The sequence below is a fragment of the Papio anubis genome, chromosome 13 (genome assembly GCF_008728515.1).
Source record: "Papio anubis isolate 15944 chromosome 13, Panubis1.0, whole genome shotgun sequence".
NCBI classification, from domain to species: domain Eukaryota; kingdom Metazoa; phylum Chordata; class Mammalia; order Primates; family Cercopithecidae; genus Papio; species Papio anubis.
Genome location: NC_044988.1, coordinates 30,947,931 through 30,968,253, shown reverse-complemented (window position 1 = coordinate 30,968,253; position 20,323 = coordinate 30,947,931). Strand labels below are relative to the sequence as shown.

At 39.7% G+C, this 20,323-nt stretch overlaps 1 protein-coding gene across 9 annotated transcripts in view; it reads right to left on the bottom strand.

The window, feature by feature from the left end:
• SMARCA2 (SWI/SNF related, matrix associated, actin dependent regulator of chromatin, subfamily a, member 2) overlaps window positions 1–20,323 on the bottom strand; it is a 182,214-nt gene that overhangs the window by 147,910 nt on the left and 13,981 nt on the right. For 8 of the 9 annotated variants that reach the window (XM_031654174.1, XM_031654181.1, XM_031654176.1 and 5 more), the window contains 3 exons: window positions 18,688–18,948; window positions 14,605–14,734; window positions 7,451–7,870 (listed from right to left, as the gene is read on the bottom strand). In XM_031654174.1, the coding sequence (XP_031510034.1) occupies window positions 7,451–7,870; window positions 14,605–14,734; window positions 18,688–18,912 (775 nt within the window). In that variant the 5' untranslated portion in view covers window positions 18,913–18,948. Of the gene's footprint in view, window positions 1–7,450; window positions 7,871–14,604; window positions 14,735–15,045; window positions 16,186–18,687; window positions 18,949–20,323 lie in introns of those variants that run through there. The other variant, XM_031654182.1, reaches the window with a different exon arrangement.

The window sequence follows — 20,323 nt, the reverse complement described above, 5'->3', positions numbered from 1 at the left end:
GGGCAGCTCGGGCGGGACGGCGCCCCGCGGGCCACACCCGGCCTGCCCGCCGCCCCCCGGGGCCCAGTGCTGGGGACCATTAAGTGTCTTAAACACCTAAGGGAAGAGAAGAAAAAAAAAAGGAGGGCAAGGAGGAGGAGGAGGAGGGAGGGAGAGGAGGGCAAGGCAGGGAATGGGGTAAAAGGAAAAAGAAAACGGAGAAGGAAAAAGACACAGAAAGAAAAAAGAATCTGGCATCTATCCCCATAGGGAAATGGCATTCACTAACGAACATGGGTGCAAATGATCCGAAAATGACTGCGACTTAATACAATTGATTAAGGAAACTACCGCCAGCTTTCAATGTAACTCTACAATGGGTTGCTTGCTTTCTCTTTTTTTTCTTTCTTTCTTTCCTTCTTTTCCTTTCTTTCTTTTTTTAATTACAGGTGCATGCAGAGTTCAAAAAAGAAAGGGAGTCACCCAACAGTCAGATGCAATTTCGGTATGGTCCTAAAATCACATCTTGCAAATTGCACCTCAAGCCCTTTTAGGACAGACCTCTATCCCAGTCTGGAATAGCCCTGCTGTTAGAACCTATGCTTTACAAACAGAGCAACGAGTTTATCAGTCTTCTGATATGAACTACAATCTGCACACACTTTTTCTTTTAAGGCCTATAAAGCATATTTCAGGTTTAATCAGTGAATTTTGGGAACTTAAATTTTTTCTTACTACATATTAGAAAACATTTCTTAAAACATTCATTGTTAGCCAAAAAAAAAAAAAAATCTGCTCATTCCACCTCATAAAAATGAGCAAATATTAGGATTCAAGGGATCATTATCCCATGTTATCAGAATAAAATAGTATGTAATCTGCAAGCTTGTCAAAGTGCATTGAATAAGTTAATTTAAAATAATTTTCCACATTGAACTTCAGGAGTTTAAGTTAATTACTAGGTACAGACTTAAATTTTTCAATGTTCCACCTCTCCTCCTAGATGAATTTTCAGTTGCCTTATTATTATAAATAATTTTAGTGATGATACCAGATGAGTTAGTAAATTTTTTTAAAAGAATCTCAGTAAGCAGATGTTAAAGTCCAGAGCATTCTTCCAATTTTTTCTATATCCTTTCTAAGAAAAAATAGCTATTAAATGGTAACAAAAATAATAGTCTATATACTTCAGAGCGATTTAATAATTAACCATACAACGACATACATTATGAAAAATTGAACACATTTATTCAATTTCCAACAATCACCAATTAGAAATGGGCTTAAATGACAATACAAAGAAAGTTATAAGCAAACATTTTGACAGGGGGAATGTGAAGAATTAGAACAAACTGCTTAGGAAACTACAGTGTGTGTCTGTGTTCGTATCGTGTGTGTGTGTGTGTGTGTGTGTATGTGATGTTACTGTTCTTTTCCCCTCTTTCTAAAATTAGGTAAAACACTTCCAAAAGATACAGAGCTAGGTAAGATTTCTTCATGAGGTAATTTCCAGCAGTGGTTCTAGGGGTTGATGAAAAAATCTTAGGTGGAAAATGCACTTCGTTTTATTTTTAATTTTAGGTATTGTACCTCCATAATTAAGAAGTTTTTTCATCTAAGTAGTTTTTTTTTTCCTGTATAAAAGGTCTTTTATGTAATGTATACCTTCTTAGAGTTCCTTTCATCCATATATAAGAAACCAATTTCTAAATATTAAGTCTCAGGGTTACTATGCATTGGAATAAATTATTGGGGGAAGTTTTAGAATATTTTTCCCTGGAGATCTTTAAAACAGGGCACATTTTCATTTGGGTTGCTCTAGATGTGATCCAGTCAAGTAAGAATAGATACAGATTTCTAACATTTATTTTAATTCCCTATGATTCTATGACTCTCCTTAAGAAGCTCAAGAAGCTGATAGAATGTAACATATTTGAAGACTTGGTACAAGCATGCTAAATCAGGAATTTAATACATTTAGGTCCTCTAAAAGCAACTACCTTTAGGTCTTACTGATAATATCGGAAGAATTACTTTAAATTTAGTTCTCAAAGTGTTTTTCTTCCCAGTTCAAATAATTCATCAACAAAAGCCATAACACTGCAATCATGTTGTAATTTCACTTGTACTGGCACTCTCCTCTTTAGCATTATTGTCTAGAAATACCCATGCAGAAGACTATGAAGACTCCCTGAAATATAGTCAAGTCATTATTTTTAAAACTACATTTAATCAAAGAAAGGTAACCAAAGCTTATGTGTCTTCTCTGGTTCAGAATCTAGTCTGTGACTCCAAACTAGACCTGATACATGCATGGACAGCCTTCTTCAGTCACTAAATAGAAAAAACATTCTAATTTTGTTGATTCACCCGTAACTCTGAGAGACACAGAGAGATTCAAACATCTACTTATATATTCCAGTCTCCAATTTAAAAGTACTACAACTTGCTGTGCACTAAACAGGTACATTTAAACACCCTGAATCTTTCCAGAAAAAATGCTCTTTCACCTCAGCTGTATCACCTGCTGGTTGTGTGAGCCTGAGCAAGTTACTCAACCAATCTGTGGCTCAGTGTGCTCATCTATAGAATGCGGAGAGTAACAACAGCCACCTCATAGGGCAGTGGTAAACATCCAATGAGATAATAGCGTCTACATGCTCAACCCTCAATCCTCAGCTCTTGTCGTTTTATTGCCACCAAGGATAAGGAGGTAAAGAAGCCTAATTGACTCAGCTTTATAGAAAAACCACACGGCAAAAGAAAGGTCTTTCAGGAAATTCGATACCATATTAGCTGGCAACTTTGGGAGTACTCTTTTTCTAAAGCAATTTCAAAGTGTTGCAACAGTTTAATACAACTCCTCAGCACAGATACTCAGATGAGTCCGCCTGCCATGTGCTCCTGGAGTCTGCTACCAGAGCGACTTAGAGCAAACTCCACTTCCTAGCTAAACACCACAAGTCCATTTACTGTGTGGGTCTATTTTCTCCTCCCTCTGACAGATTGTATAAAAACGACTACTTACAGAGGCCGGGGAACTAACACAGCTTGCTGCAATTAGCCTTGCCCAAAGTCTAACTACCTATTCATTAGGTTGTATGCCTGTCTGTCCCTCAGGCGGCTTACGGGTTCGTTTGCCTGGCTGGCTTTGCTCTCTATCCACAGAAATTATCTCCTCTACACCAGACACTGGTGGTCTGCTACTTGACAAGACTTTTCCCTGGTATCTTCAAATGGAAGACAAATCACATTCTTTGGTTTATCTCTTGCTCCCTCTCCAACATAAACAATTTAGGCTTCATTGTCAGAAGTACAAAATGCCATCTGCTTTCCCTTCAGTCCTCACTTTAGGAGTCAAAGTAGAAACAAAGTAGAAACTCTGGCCCTCCAGAAGGGAGTCCCAGGGCAGCTAAGCAGGGAGGGAGACAGTCTTTACTGAATGCATTCCTATGCCTGATTTGAAGCAATAGGGCAACAAATGTATTAAAATACCCAAGTCTCACAGGCACAGAACTTCTAAGCATTCAGAGCTCCCACTTGGTTTCCAGCATACAGGACATTCATGCAAATAAAAGATCTATGCATTCAATAGGAATTTAAGTGGTTTCCACAGGTTGGAAAAAACAAATGCAATAAAACATATTTAAATTGAGCATATAAAATTTCAGATATCAAAACAAAACACTTTATTTTCTACCAGAAGGTCTCTCCCTCACCCCTCAAAAACACCAAATTTTTTCAGTTCCCATTTTTCTTTTCACTTGAATCTCTGAAAGGAAAAGTGAATCAAAATGAAAAGAAAAATGATGGGTTAGATTTGAGTGGTGCCCACAGCAGGCAAGGGCACATTCCATCATAAGAGTGGCTGACATTTCGTAGGAGAAACCACTGCAGAGTTATGTGTTCCATGTGCAATGCCTCAACTCCAACCATAATTCTTTGGTGTTGGCTAGGATGATGTCACTTTTGGTGAATTATAACTTTGGAGTAGATTTGAGGCAGACCACCCCGGCCAAAAAGATTCTCTTCACACATGAATAACACTAGGAAATGGAACAGAAGCAAAATGGGAACACAACTACCTCTACATAAGTGAATAACATCCTGAAATATTAGCAGGGGTGTTTAAAAGTAATTATTTTATAAAAAGGAGATAAACAATAAATAGACTAATATTAACTTTAAAAAGAAAGTCATGCCTTATTTTTACTTTTCTAAAAGCCAATCTAAAAAAACAATTATTTTTTGCAAGTAAGGTTATCTGTTTCCCTCATGAAACCTGTGATGTGGGGACAAGTTCAGCAATGCTGTCAAATGGAGGTGCCCTCTCAGTGACAGAATGGGCTCATTCTATTTGAAGGAGATATCTTCTTTCCTCCTTCATTCATGTCTCCTTTCCACTCTTCCATAAAACCCTACCTGCCCAAATATTGTCATTTCTAACGAAGCCCCGACTGTTGACAATTTAAAAAGACATGAGCAGTGAGTAATAAAATGAATTCCCTTTAATGACAGGCACCTGATGACGGAAGACGTAGGTTCTGGAGCCAGGTTTAAAAAAAAAAAAAAAAAAAAAGGAATAGAGCCCTCTCTTCTGAAAATGAGCCAGAAAATGAACTCAGGATTGGGTTTATTAGGACGCGAAGCGTTTATTGTGTATAAGTATCCAGATAAATGGAACTTCATCCTTTAAATTTTACTACTTTGTTCGGTCATATTATTTTAACCTTGGATTTAAAAAGTTTCTCAAACAAATCATTCTGCTTCCTATATTCTTTTTTTTTTTTTTTTTTTTGAGACAGAGTCTTGCTCTGTCACTCAGGCTGGAGTGCAGTGGCAAGATCTCGGCTCACTGCAAGTTCCACCTCCCAGGTTCACACCATTCTCCTGCCTCAGCCTCCCGAGTAGCTGGGACTACAGGCATCCGCCACCACGCCCGGCTAATTTTTTTGTATTTTTAGTAGAAATGGGGTTTCACCATGTTAGCCAGGATGGTCTCGATCTCCTGACCTCGGGATCCGCCCACCTCAGCCTCCCAAAGTGCTGGGATTACAGGCAGGAGCCACTGTTTCCGGCCTGCTTCCTACATTCTTAAATGGTATCTTGGAATCTTTTACTACTGAGTCTAGATCATTCTTTAAAATACCAGTGCTTGGGCCGGTAAAAGATTACAAATTTTGTTGATACTGTGTCCCAGAGTAAGAGGGAAAAGGCTCACAGGCTCGAAGTAAGGTGTACAGATACTGTCTCTTTACACACAGAAGTAAAATGCTTGCATCTTGGTACCCAGACTTTGTGATAGGTTTTTTCCCTTGTCATGAGCCTTTTTGCCACGAAGGAGCCAATATGGGAAAGTGGTTAAGAACATTAGTTCTCAAGTCAAATTGCTGGGGTCTGAATCCCGACTCTCCATCATTAGTTGTGTGACACATGCAAAGGACTTATCACTGAGAATGGCACGAGTAGGCCAGCAGGCACTCAGTGAGGATAAGCCACACACACACATATACATATGTGCTTTTTTCTTCTATCTGGCTGCATTCTCAAGAGCTGGAGTTTTGCAGTTTTAAAACCTCTAAATACTTTTAGGGTTCAAACTGCCCTTTTCTGCAATTTCCTGTATAACTTTTCCAGTTCCCAAAGCTCAGTCCTCTATGATCCTCCACCTACCAAATGCCTCCATGGTAGCCACACAGAAATCTGGAGATGAAATATTTTCTTGCCCTTTTAAAACCCACTGCCATGGTCTGAAAGTTTATGGTCCCCTCAAAATTCATATGTTAAAATCCTAATTCCCAGGGAGATGATATTAGAAGGTGAGGCCTTTGGGAGGTGAGTACTTGATGAGGGAAGAGTCCTCATAATTGGGATTCGTGCCCTTATAAAAGAGGCTCCAGAGAGCTGCCTTGTCTCTTCTGCCATGTGAGGACACAGTGAGAAGGAAGCCATCTATAAATCAGGAAGCAGGCCCTCACCAGACACTGAATCTGCTGGTGTTTTGAAGTTGGAATTCCCAGCATTCAGAACTGTGAGAAACAAATTCACTGTTTATAAGCCACCCAGTTGATGACCTTTCATTACAGTAGCTCAGACTTACTAAGACATCCATTCTTAAAGCTATAACAATTAATAAGATGAGTATATCTCTTAGGTAAGCCTACTCTTGGAGCTGCCTCTACCAGAAAATAAACATATACAAACTCAATAGGCAGAATATTAATTAAAAAAAATACTAATCTGAACTCTCTCCCACGGTATAAGGCCCAAAACCCAGGAAGAGTACCAATATCCCAAACTAATTGTTTGCAACAACCTGCGTGTCAGAACTTGCCTAAATGAATGGAAACCACTCAGAGGAAATGGTATCGATGTCAAGGAAGTACCTCATTCCCTAGAATCCAAAGCTTTCATTAGAATCGACCCATAAACTCTCTGCTTTTCCAGTTCTTTAACAAAACGCTTCCTAGAGAAAACAACCTTCATGGAAGATTACTCCACAGTCCACAGTCCCCTGCACCTCTGAAGTCTATCAATGGGATCAAGACTGAGGACCAAGAGGCCATGCAAAGGATTATATCATTTCTACCCATTGTATAATGTCATAGCTTCAGATTTCATCCCAAGGTGTATAAGAAATAGGCCATGTTGAATCTGTTAGTCTGTTATGAACAAATGCTATTGATGTTTCTATCATGCAGTGCCTCTTACAATAATGATTATGATAATAATTTAAAAAATAATCCCATGTGGGAAATCAACTCTATACTCTCATGCTAAAAATGGCCTTTTCTGAGAAATTGGTAAGAACTTCCTTCGAAATGGCGAGACTTAGATACAGGACTTTGTCTCCTTTTGGCTCCGATTGTCAAGAAACTCAAGTCATCTTTGAAGCAAACACAGCAACTATGAGAGCTTTTACAGCCCTACTTGCTTACCTCCATTTCTTACTTTTTTTTCTATTTTCCCTTGTTTCTGATTTTTCTACTCATAATTATTTTACAACAGGCATGCTTCTTGTAAGCCTCTCCAGATGTTCTTCATAACAAAAAGGGATAGAAATAAACAAATCAACAAATTATAAAATGGCTCTAGTGGGACTGATTTGAGCAGTGAGTTTTGGGGATGAAAGGCACTAAGTCCAGAGGTTCTTAACCTTGGGTGTGTGGATGCGCTTCCAAGAAACCTTGAACCTCTTGAAAGAGAATGCAAAATCACGGGTGCTTTTTCCCCGGGTCTCCAGCTTGCACAAGCACCTCTTAAGGTTAAGAAACACTGCCCTAGGTCTCAACAGCAGAGGAAGACCAAGAATCTTGGCCGTCTGAGTGGAGCAAGGATAGAGAGCCAGTGGGGTATAACAAAAGGCTATGTCAGCCCTGGGCTTGTACCAACCCAGTGTTTTGGTGTGTGAGCAGTCTTTCTTATCCGAGTTGGACCATGGCATTACTCATTTGGTTGCGTATTAACCTACCAGATGGTCTGTTGTAGTTAACAAGGGCCGGCTGCTGTTGTTGCTGCGTCTGTGGTTGCGGTGGCTGCTGCTGCGGCTGCTGTTGCTGCTGCTGCTGCTGCGGCTGCTGTTGCTGCTGCTGTTGTTGCTGCATGCCAGGCAACGTCCTTTTCCCCTGGACTGCAAGCTGCAGCGTTTCAGGGAGGGGCTGGCCCCGGGCCAGCATTTTATAAGCTAAAATCTGAGCTCGAAGCTGATGCAGCTGGACGGGACTGAAAGGTGAGGGACCTCTGTTGGGCTGGCTCATGGCCTGCGGATCACCTGGGATGAGGGCCCCTGGCTGGCTTGGTGGCATCTGAGGTGGAGTTGGGCCTCCTCCAGACATAGGGCTGGAGACGTGCTCTGGGGCTCCTAATGGAGATGGGTGCGGTGACATATAACCTAAAAGAAAGCACAAAAGAAAATCACAGGCTGCCCCTGACAACCCTGAAAGAGAGATATCCCTGAATACTCTAATAATTGTCTGCAGCAACTGTCTGATAGAAATTTAAATGACATATCATTTATTAATTACATGTAGTTTAAGATTTTAATATAGTAATATGTGCTTTATATATATGTAAAATTTAAAATTTTCTGGTAGCCACTTTTAAAATGTTAAAAAAAAAGCAGGTGAAGTTAATTTAAATGTATTTTATTTAAACCAACATATCCAAAACATCATTTTAAAACATAAAAATTGTTAGTGAGATATTCTACGTTCTTTTTTTTCATACTAAGACTTTGAAATCTGCTAAATATTTTACACTTAAAGCACATCTCAATTTGAACTAACCACACTTCAAGTGATCAATAGCCACATCAATAGTCCTAGAAGGTAAACTGTTAGTGGTTGTTGTTCACCTAAAGGAAAGGCACCAAGGGACAGTACTGAATGGTAAAAGTAGCTCCAACTGCGAGAACAAAACCTGATGGCACCTGATATATCTCAATGGGGAATAAAGAATGTCTCAGGTGGAGAGCGAACACTTGGTTTATTGTTATGCATGTTATGAATAACTTGCAATTATTGAGTGCCTACATGTTGTGGGTACTATGCAAGGAGTTGACTTGCACTCAACTATCACAGTTGGGTTCTCCCTAGTAGCAGAGCCTTATTTAAGGATTGAGTACTGGCAATTTACTGGGAAGGTGCGTGGACACTAATAGGGGTATGAAAAGGTAATATAAGGAAGGGAAGGCAGCCAATAAGGGGGGGGTATTATCAAACCAGCTGCTGCAGTGGGTATCTGAAGATTAATTCAGTGCAGAAACTTTAGAATATATGGTAAATAACTTGCCTCCAAATTATTCCAGGAAAGGGGTAAAGAAGCTGAGGTATTTACACTCCTGCAATCAGCAGTCACTGGTTAAGTCACTGGTTATGACTAATGCTCTAAAGATTATTGTTCTCCAGGGACTTTGCCATATGTGGGAAAGGTAGATGGAAGTGAACCAAGACAGTGATTCTGGGCACAGGAAATCAGGCTGGTGGGGGTGTAGAAATGGTAATGGGAATCAAGAAGATATGGGTAGAGCATACATTATTTCTTCAACCCTTACAACAACCCTAAAAGATATATACTGTTACCACATTTTTTAAAATGAGGAAAATGAGGCTCAGAGAGTAAACCAGTTACCCAAAGTCACACAATTAACTCTTGGCAGCTTCAAGATTTAAACCAAGGTATGCCCTTTCCATGATTCATATAAATTTGGTTATATGAAAATAAGTCAGGGACTTGAAAGTTTCAAAAACCTTCTAGAACCACTTGTGATATAACATAAAAATGAGAGTAAACTGTTTGGTTTCTAAGAGATCTAAATGGGAAATTTAAGAACACTTTTCTGGGGAAGAAAAATCAAAATGCACAAAAAAACCTCAAGGGACTTATTTCAGGAGATGATCTGCATAGCTTAGCCATAGAATTCCTAGAAAAGCATGACTGAACATTGCTGGAGGGAGATCCAAGATGAAGGAGAGAACAAAGTGGCCTAAAGCAATCCAAAAGGTGTCCTTGAGCTGAAACAAAGTGCCAATTAATCAAGTCAAAGGTGTCCCAGAACACAGCATTACATACACAGATGGATGAAAAGTCTCTGCCCTTTAATAAATGTAATCGTGTCACAGTTCTCACAAAGGTCATCACATAAGTGTTTATTAAATTCCTGCTGCATGCTCAAACCTAAGAAAAGTTTGAACTGAAAGAGCTCTGTGCATCTGCAGAATCACAGAGGCCCGAGAATATATGACTGCCCACAACTGGGGATTCACCCTCATAATTCACAAGCCCAAAGAAAATAAAATATTCAGTTACTTTTATCTCCAACTGTCATTTGGAGAGGGAGGCAAATTTAGCGTGATCCCCTAAACCAAGAATGGGTTTTACTCCACCATTTGATGAGAAGTAGAACTCTATTCAGGGAAATCCTGCCCTAAAGGTAAATAGAAGAATTGCTAAATTTCATTCCACAAATCCCTACTCCGTGAGGAAGCACACACACCATGCAGTTTAGGGTTTGAGTTGGTTATATAAAATAGCCAAGAAAATTCCCTTGAAAGCCTGCAAGACTAGCAGAAATTTAAATCCCAACATGTTGTTATTACAACAATAAACACTTAGAGAATATCAATAACAGACACTTAACTTCAGCATTAACATGCTTCTTTAAGAAGGCTTACATTAGCCCCTTAATTGTAATTCTAGTACAAACTGGTAGTCTATTCATTATGACGTCTTTCTGGCCAGCCCTGAGTTTACCACAGGAGGAAAATCTTCCCACCAAACCTGCTACCATTTTCACAGTAGAAGAGACATGACCAGGGCTTAAAATTAGTCATACATTTCCTGATTTCCGGTCTTTCCTATTTCCTAGGGTCATCAATTAGAATCTCACTCATGGCAAATCATAAGATGCCTAATACAATGAACCAAAATATTAGGCAATCTAGTCTAAATTCATGTGTAACACTATGTCTTACATCACTCTTTGAAATTATGAACAAGGCAACATTATGAAGGTGAGACAGTTACATTAAGCATAACAATTTAAACTCTGAAAAAAAGAACCTGGTCACTGGCAAATCAATACCAAAAAAAAACTTACCTCAAATTTGATCCAAAAAATTGAGAGTGAAATAAAAATCATTTTTGAGTTAGTCAGTACAACAAAATTTCACCTCAAATTTGATCAGAAGAAAACGGAAGTGAGAATTATTTCCCAGAATTTGTAGGGGATGTGAATAGAATCATTCTGTCACAGTATGTTATTAAAAATAGAGATTTTTATTTCTACAGGAATAGCATCCCATAAAACTTGAAGAAAAACAGAATCTAAGTGATACAACAACATCACATATTTTGGTAATTATCTTTAGTTGAGAAAACAGAGTGAAGAAATTGCCCGAGAGTGAATATACATTTGTCAGTAGGATGACAGTGTTGATGCAGATTCTGCTCTTTTTGGAATCCTGTATGATTTGCTCGTTCGAAAGAAGTCAAAAGTGGCAGTTTTCTTTCCCTAGTTTTCAAGGGCTATTATCTCCCGAGTTTCACCTTGCCTCAGAGAGATGCAATAACCTTTCTCCTATTAACGATCTGGAACTTCTAAGTGCCAATATTATATGAATTTTCTCTACACACACACACACACACACACACACACACACACACACACACACAAAACTTAAATATATACCTGCCTTTGAAGGGTTTCTATCCAATGGACTAAAAATAAACAATGTTATCGTTGGGACCATAAGGTACACAATTCGGTATTTATTGAAGGAAATGGCTTTGCTTCTTGACCAACACCCTAAAATAACCTAATAGGTTGCTAGGTAGTTAAAGCTCGCAGCCTTCCAATCAATACCACATCTCTCTGTTCCTGTGTTTTTATATTAATAAATGGCTTTTCACAATGAGTTTTTTAAAGACACGTGCTATTACCAAGTCTAAATTCTTTTTAGATCATTATATAAAATAGGACTGCATTATACTAATACTGCTTTATTCAAAAATACACCCTAAAATAACTCATTCCTCAGCCTACAATGCACTTTACTATTTTAGAGAATATTACATGTTAATTCTGATTCCCTTTAATGCAGACCTTTGCATTTAAAGTTATTATACTTCATTGAAATTACATAAAAGTTGAGATCATTTTAAACTGTTGACTCTTTAATACACAAACTTCCACACCTAATTGAACAAAATTTACTAATATCTATATAGCCAATTGCTAGATATCATGTCAAGTGTTGTGGATTCCAAGATAAATAAGACATCATTCTTACGTTGAAGAGAGGAGCCAAGTGATCACAGAAATAAAAGTAAAAATGCTCTCAATTACGATTTGTGCATTTGAAGTGGTTTTAGTTTTCAGATTTTCCTAGGACTCCACTATTAGAGTTACTGCAATGACTGGAGCAGAAAAAGTAAGCACCTGGCTTTAAGAATCACTAAATATCACTCATCTATACCTCCCAGGTATTAAAAATAAAGGTTTAAGTCCAGGCATAGTGGCTCATGCTTGTAATCCCAGCACTTTGGGAGGCTGAGGAGGGTGGATCACCTGAGGTCAGGAGTTCAAGACCAGCCTGGGCAACATGGTGAAACCCTGTCTCTATTAAAAATACAAAAATTAGCTGGGTGTGGTGGCACACGCCTGTAGTCCCAGCTACTCAGGAGGCTGAGGCAGAAGAATCGCTTGAACCTGGGAGGCAGAGGTTGCAGTGAGCTGAGATCACGCCACTGCACTGCAGCCTGGGCAACAGAGGGAGACTGTGCCTAAAAAAAAAAAAAAAAAAAAAATACATATATATATATATATATATATATATAGGTTTAAATTAGCTCCATGAATATACTTGGCCCCTCCAAATTTAAATGATAAGCCTGGAAATACTGTCTTACTTCACTCATAACAGTGAACGAGTCAAATTTTTTCTTCTTGTACAGCAAAAAGTCCCAGAGCTTTAGGCTGCTCTTCTGACATGGTCAAGATTCTATGAGTTATCTGCAACAATTATGCCTGCCTGCCACTAAAATTCAGATAAGAGTCTGGGATGTTCAAAAGCCTGTTCAAATATTAGTGGGGAGGCACTCCTATGCCTCCACGACTTGCTTATTTATATTTCAAAAGGAAACAACTGTGCTTAGACTTCTCTAAATCCTCACAGCCAAAAGTCTTCCCTCGGGTAGATGGATATCTGATCATGGATGGAGGAAACACACACATTAATTACACAAGATTATATATAGCAACACATAAACCATAAACCTTGAATTAGAATATCTACATATTAATGTCAATTAGTGCTAGATTAACTCATGCCCGTCACATGTTGAAATGACCACATAATGACTCTGAAATTAGGCTACATTATATTAAAAGGCTTTGAGGTACCTGAATAGTTTTCAACAGTGAGGAAAAGAAAGAGGACTTGTTACGTATGAAGAAGAAAAGAAATATGCCGTATTTCTTTTAGCCATTGTTGTGAGTTGAATTGAATTGTGTTCCAAATATGTTGAAGTCCTAACCCCTAGTACCTGGGAATGTGCCTTACTTTGAAAGAGTATTTTATTTCTTTTTTTTTTTTTTTTTGAGACGGAGTCTTGCTCTGTCGCCAGGCTGGAGCGCAATGGTGCAACATCGGCTCACTGCAACCTCTGCCCCCGGGTTTAAGCGATTCTCGTGCCTGAGCCTCCTGAGTAGCTGAGACTACAGGCATGCGCCACCATGCCCAGCTAATTTTTGTATGTTTAGTAGAGACAGGGTTTTACCATGTTGACTAGGATGGTCTCCATCTCTTGATCTCATGATCTGCCCACCTCAGCCCCCTAAAGCGCTGGGATTACAAGCTTGAGCCACCAGGCCCGGCCTGAAACAGTATTTTTGTAGCTGTAATCATGTTAAGATGAGGCCATACTGCATTAGGGAAGGCCCTAATCCAATGAATAGTCCCCATAAAAAGAAGAAAATCTGGGTTGGGCACGGTGGTTCACACCTATAATCCCAGCACTTTGGGAGGCCGAGGCAGGCAGATGAAGAGGTCAGGAGATCAAGACCATCCTGGCTAACATGGTGAAACCCCATCTCTACTAAAAAAAATACAAAAAATTACCCAAGCATGGTGGCGGGCGCCTGTAGTCCCAGCTACATGGGAGGGCTGAGGCAGGAGAAGCCGAGCATGGTGGCGGGCGCCAGTAGTCCCAGCTACATGGGAGGTTGAGGCAGGAGAATGGTGTGAACCCAGGAGGCGGAGCTTGCAGTGAGCAGAGATGCGCCACTGTACTCCAGCCCGGGCGACAGAGCAAGACTCCGGCTCAAAAAAAAGAAGAAAATCTGGACACAGACAGACAGACAGGAAAAAAAATCATGTGGATACTAAGGCAGAGACTGCAGTGATGCATCTGCAAGTCCAGGAATGCCAAGGATTGTTGGCAACCACCAGAAACCAGGAAGAAGCAAGGAAGGATTCTTCTCCAAAGCCTTCAGAGAGAGCATGGCCCTGCTGATGCTTTGATTTCAGACTTAGCCTCCAGAATTATATAAGAAAATACATTTCTGTTTGTGGTAATTTGCTATGACAGGCCTAGCCACCCACCAGAAATGACATGTAATTTCACTGCCAGATAAAGCTGCCTTATAGACGATGGATAAGCATGCAATTTAAGGGACACAGGTAGTTCACCTTACCTTCACATCTACACTGTTGCTGGGAAGCAGGCCTAGATTCTCTTTCTGGCCCTCTCACCGATTGGACATGTAAACTTAGCAAAACAAAGTAAATTGTCCAGCTTTATCTTCTCCATCTATAAAACTGGGATAACATAATTCACCTTAAAAGATTACGATAAAGATTCTGGATAAAGTACACAGAGCACTCTGCAGACTGCTTGCACACATGATGGCTAGTAAAATTACTAGGACTTCAGAAATAAAATTTCCCATACAAATCATCAGATTGTATTGGTGAGGATGGAGGTAGATTTCTATAAGGAAAAGAAACCCTGCTGGATTTGATCTTCCTTAGATACATTCTTTGGAAGTCATAATTAAAACATCCAACAGGAAAGACTGAAAGACTATGCTGGGGAACCAGTATCAGGTGTGTAGCTGACACAAACCTTGGCTGTGTTGATCCATTGGACTCTGGGGAGGGCCCATGCCTGGGTGAGGTGGTCGCATACCAGTGCCCTTCATGGATCCACAATGGATGTCTTCTACAATCCCCTTGTCATGTATCCCATCGATGGGCTGAAACATTTAAAGGACATCAGTTAGACACCTCTATAAGGGAAAACATTTCTATTTGGAGTTTTCAGACCCCTTCCTAAGTTCTTCAAAAGTGTGGCACAATCATTTACTACCCGTTCTAGAGTTAAAAAAAAAGGAGACTAGACCAAAATGATCAGCAAACTATCTGTAAGTCAAATGTTAAGTCTTTAAACAGAGGATTTTTTCTCTTTTTTTTTTTTTTTTTTTTTTTTTTTTTGGTAATATCGAAACGGGCAATGAAAATGAAGCCCTGGTCACAAGGTAGACAAATATAGGCTATTTTTCCATACCCTGGTAAGTAATCTTGAAACCTGTTATATGTTGAAGTTAGTCTGAAGTCTGAAGGACGGCTGTTGGACACATCTGTGATGATCCAGTTTTTGGTAATTTTTCTCCATTGGAAGGAAAGGAATGATGGAAAGTTTAAAAAGTTGAAACCACAGAGTTCCATGGCAGTTGGAAAGAGAGGAACAGACAGGACAGAGCCGTGAATGGGGGTGAATACTGAAAGGGAAAGAGTGTGCAACAGATAAAGCTATACTACAGAGGGAAGAGGAATGGAAAAGGTTAAAGGCACGGTTTAGAAATAAATAATGAACACAGGGGCTGGACCCAAAACTTGAGGCATAATATGTGACAGACATGCAATAAACAGCTATTGAATCGACATTAATCCAATCCAGAATTGGGCAATGGAGCATGTGTTTGAAAAGGGAAAAGTCTATTCCTCCCCAAACTGTAATAGCAATTTTCAAAACAGCCTGAAAGAAATATTTCCAGGAGTTTATAGAAACCAAATGACTTCAAGCAAGAAAGTATGAGAGTTTGCAGTTTTGGAGAAAAGAAAGTTAATTTCTGCAGAGTCAAAAGTATGCACTTGAAAAGAAGAAAAATGTATCATAAAGAGGATGTTCAGAAGAAAAATGGGAAGAATCTAGTATAAAGAGTGTCACTGAGTCTGTTAAATAGTAATAATAGAGAGGAAATCAAAGCAACACAGCAGATGTATTTAGGCCACTTGTTTATTTATTTCCAGTAATGTTGAAAAGCAAAAAGCTGAAGCCTCAGAGGGAGAAGGAAGAATAAGACAAGAAATAAAGCTGCCTATAAAAAGAATGGAAAAAAGTGAAGGCATCTGGTCAGCAGGTGTGAGCTCTAAACCCTCACCCAGATCCTCATGCAGGGAACTATCTGAGGGGCTGGGGCTAAGAAGCAGGATGGCAAAAAATGCAAACCTCACAGAATGCGAGCAAAGCAATACAAAAAAAGGAGTATTTAAGAGGGTAGAGAGAATATGAGAAAGTGTAATAAAAATGCTAGGACATAAAATGAAGGGATCAAAAGAGATAACAATAAAAACGATCCAGGAGAGGCTGGGCGCGGTGGCTCACGCCTGTAATCCCAGCACTTTGGGAGGCCGAGGCCGGCGGATCACGAGGTCAGGAGATCGAGACCATCCGGGCTAATATGGTGAAACCCCATCTCTACTAAAAATACAAAAAATTAGCCGGGTGCTGTGGCGGGCACCTGTAGTCCCAGCTCCTCCGGAGGCTGAGGCAGGAGAATGGCGTGAACCCGGGAGGCGGAGCGTGCAGTGAGCTGAGATCACTCCACTGCACTCCAGCCTGGGAGACAGAGCAAGACTCCATCTCAAAAATAAATAAATAAATAAATAAATACAAACGATCCAGGAGAAAAACACAAAACTGACCCAACACTCACACAATGAATTTTTAAGTGCTAAAGAACAATAAAGTTTAGCTAAGTATTTCCCTCACATTTTATCTTTCATTTTGAAGGTGAGATATCTTCAAATTATTCTGAAATTACGTAAGCCACTTAGAGGAAGGTTTACAAGTCATTGATCAGATCTAGAATATAGCTCCCAAATTAATTTAATCTCAACACAAAACAATTTCAGGACTTGCATATGTCAATACGTTCAATAGGTTCCCTGAAAAATATGACACGGAAAACAAGCAGCTTTATTTCTCTAGAGCTCTGACGAGCTAACAAATTTATCTGTTAAAAAAGGAGGCAGAAACTAGGGAATGTTATAGGGATACCCATAATACATTGTTAAATGACAAAAAGGAAGTTTCAGAGTAAGTAACATTGACAATATGATTCTATAATAGTAAAAGTAACAAAAAAATTACACCAATATATACATATCTGTGCTTATACAGTATTTTTAATGAACATACAGAAAAGTAAGATAGAAAAAGCATGTACAACAAGCTGTTACTTGGAGTAAAGGTAGGATTATCTGTTTATGTCAGTATTGTTTTCCTTTTCAAAATAATCATATATTACTCTCCTGATTTGAAAAATCATCAAATTACAACATATTTAACAAAAGGATCTTCCCTTTTGGGCTCTGATGCCCTACCCTAAAACTGACCTGAAGTCCTACGTAACTAGAGGAAAGACTTGCTCTTTTCTGTGGTAATCTTTTTCTTTTAAGCCAGGATCTTCCACAGCTTGTCTACTGTAATGGTTCATTTTATGTGTCAACTTGACGGGGCCTCAGGTGCCTAGATATTCGATTAAACATTATTTCTGGGTATGTCTGTCAGGGTATTCCTGGATGAGATTATCATTTGAATTCTTAGACTGAATAAATCAGATTGCCTCCAGCAATGTCGTGGGCCTCATCCAAAATCCATGGAGGGCCTGAATAGGAAAAATAAATAAATAAATAAAAGCTAGAGGAAAGGAGAAGCTTTCTCTCTGCCTGACTGCTTAAGCTGGGTCTTCTCCTGCCCTCAGACTTGAACTTACGACGTTGACTCTTCGGGCTCTTTGGACTCAGACTGGAATGCACATCATCAGTTCTCCTGGTTCTTAGGCCTGCACACTCAGACTGGAACTATACCACAGGTTCTGCTGGGTCTCCAGCTTGGTGACTGCAGATAATAGACTCTCGGCTTCCATAATTGTGTAAGCCAATTCCTCATAATAAGTCTCTTGTTACATTTATCTCTATCTCCTATTGGTTCTGTTTCTCTGGAGAATCCTAATGAATACACCTACTTAATGTCAAGAAGCAGCCCTGCCACCCTATCCACCTGTGATATCATCCCAAGGAGTGTAAAACCTCTATGTGTCTCATTAGGCAAAACGTTCAGGTAGTATGTAATGTCCTCATAGATTTTTCCTGGCTATTGCTTACTTTCAAAGCAAACTGTCACAGAGGATCTTGTTTACTTTCTCAAAAGGCTGTTCTCTCTTCTTTGCATCTCCTGTGAAGGCATAATGCCAAATGGTACAGATATGATCATCCCCACAGCAACAATCCAAGCCTCATAAATAAAGGATAATTATAACCTTAGTCCAGAAACAAACAGCTGGACGTGAGCTCTGCAAAAATCAGAACCTTCTTCCAAAACCAGAATAAAACTGCTTCCCAGAGAGACAGCAATGTGCATTTTAAGGATTCCCTAGAAACTATTTAATTTCAATAAAGTCCTTTTCCAAAAATCCTTTAGATAAAGACTTTTTCCTTTTACTCTTTGGGATCTAATTTTTGTTAATAAATGTCAACCTTTTTAGGAAAGAATAATTTTCAGTATGTTCATTAGTGGATAAGTTACTTAACACAGATAGGAAAAAATAAGACTTATAGACTAATACACTAATTCGCCAAGACAAAAATACCTTCAACCCACAAATCACAGGATCTACTTGTCAGAACTGCATAGTCTATCTCAGTATTTTAAAAAGTCAACATCTGATCTTCGTAACTGGTGCAACATCTGTAGCAACAAAAGTACCTCACAATATGCGTTTTTAATAATATATGAGATACATAAGAAAAAGATCTTGCTTGATTTTCTTGTCAACAACAGTAGAAAGGGGGATGGGGTTATCAGAAATATTAGCCATCCACTTATCAGAAGTCGAGTTTGAATGGAAGAACAAACTCTTACCTTATGCATTTGATGCATGCTTTCCTGTGGGAAGTCTGTGGACCCCATTGTCGGCATAGGATGGGAGACACTCGGAGGTCCAGGACTTGGCCCCATCATGCTGTGGACGGAACCTGGGGAAGGGCCGGGTCCTGGACTGGGCCCAAGAATTGGCCCAGGGGAAGGCCCAGGCCCTGGCGAAGGCCCTGGGTGGGGCATCGCACCAGGGTCTGTGGGCGTGGACATCTACTTCTCCTGTCTCTGCCAGTCAGTAGAGTAATGCTAAGTTGAAAAGCAGAAAAAAGGAAGGCATGTTTTAAACATGATGTTAAGATCAGAATAAAACAGTTGTTAGCATTTGATGGTGCCATTTCTGTAACAAACATCAAACAGAGCTGCCCTGTCTATTCCAGATGTTTGAGTGAGTGTGATATACATCCATCTGCCCTAGTCTTTATGAAGACCACTTGTTTAAAAAAACACACACACTAAATGATTCCCCAGAAAAATATAAATCATCTAAGATACAAAAAGACTCACTGGAGAAACTCAAATTTAACACATAAGCAGAATTCTAAACAAGTTTGAAATTTATTACTTAAGTCAACAGATGCTCTCCATTACTTACTGCCTTGGACAACTTACAAGTCATTAACCCCCACAAACCCTTTAAAATACAGAACCCTCTCAAAAGTATCCAACCAAGACTCATTTTCATAAGTGAGTGGGCATTCAAAACTTCAAGATAGTTAAACGGGGAAAAATACAATCTTCTAATCTGAGAATGAAAGAGAAGTCCCAATCATGAAAAAAGCAAAAGCTACAGGAATCAGACAAATATGGGTTCAAATACTCATATATGTAACTACTAGCTACTTTATTTAATGGTTCTTCTTTTGATATTTCAATGCAATGACACGTGTGAAAAACCCAGCTGTAGTCTCACCACAACAAATGGCCACCCTTACTTAGCACTGCTTTCCCCACCAACTCCACTCTACCAGAAGTGATCAGGAGGGACAGTTTAAGATGTGATCCTCTTGCCAGCTAATTAATTGAAGCAGAGACCCCTAGGACAGTTAAAACCAGGGATTTGGCTGGGTGTAGTGGCTCACGCCTGTAATCCCAGCACTTTGGGAGGCTGAGGCAGGTGGATCACGAGGTCAGGAGATCGAGATCAACCTGGCTAACATGGTGAAACCCCGTCTCTACTAAAAATATAAAAAAATTAGCCAGGAGTGGTGGCGGGCGCCTGTAGTCCCAGTTACTCGGGAGGCTGAGGCAGGAGAATGGCGAGAATGCAGTGAGCTGAGATCACACCACTGCACTCCAGCCTGGGCAACAGAGTGAGACTCCATTTCAAAAACAAAACAACAACAACAAAAAAAAAAAAAACAGGGATTTGTCCCAGACCTGGCCCTGGTCAAGAATCTTGAGAGAAGTCATCCATGACTACTGGATCAGAGCTCACCACAGACAAGGTGTGGAAATTCTGGTTCTACAATTTCAGCAAAATTATATTCCACCACCCACACTCTAAGGCTTCTTGGCATCCCCATTGGAAATGCCTCATAGAGTGGGTACAACTGCATCTTGGATATGAGCCAGAATGAGTAAATAAGCTGTTTTTCACATTCTGATAGAGATCAATGATGCC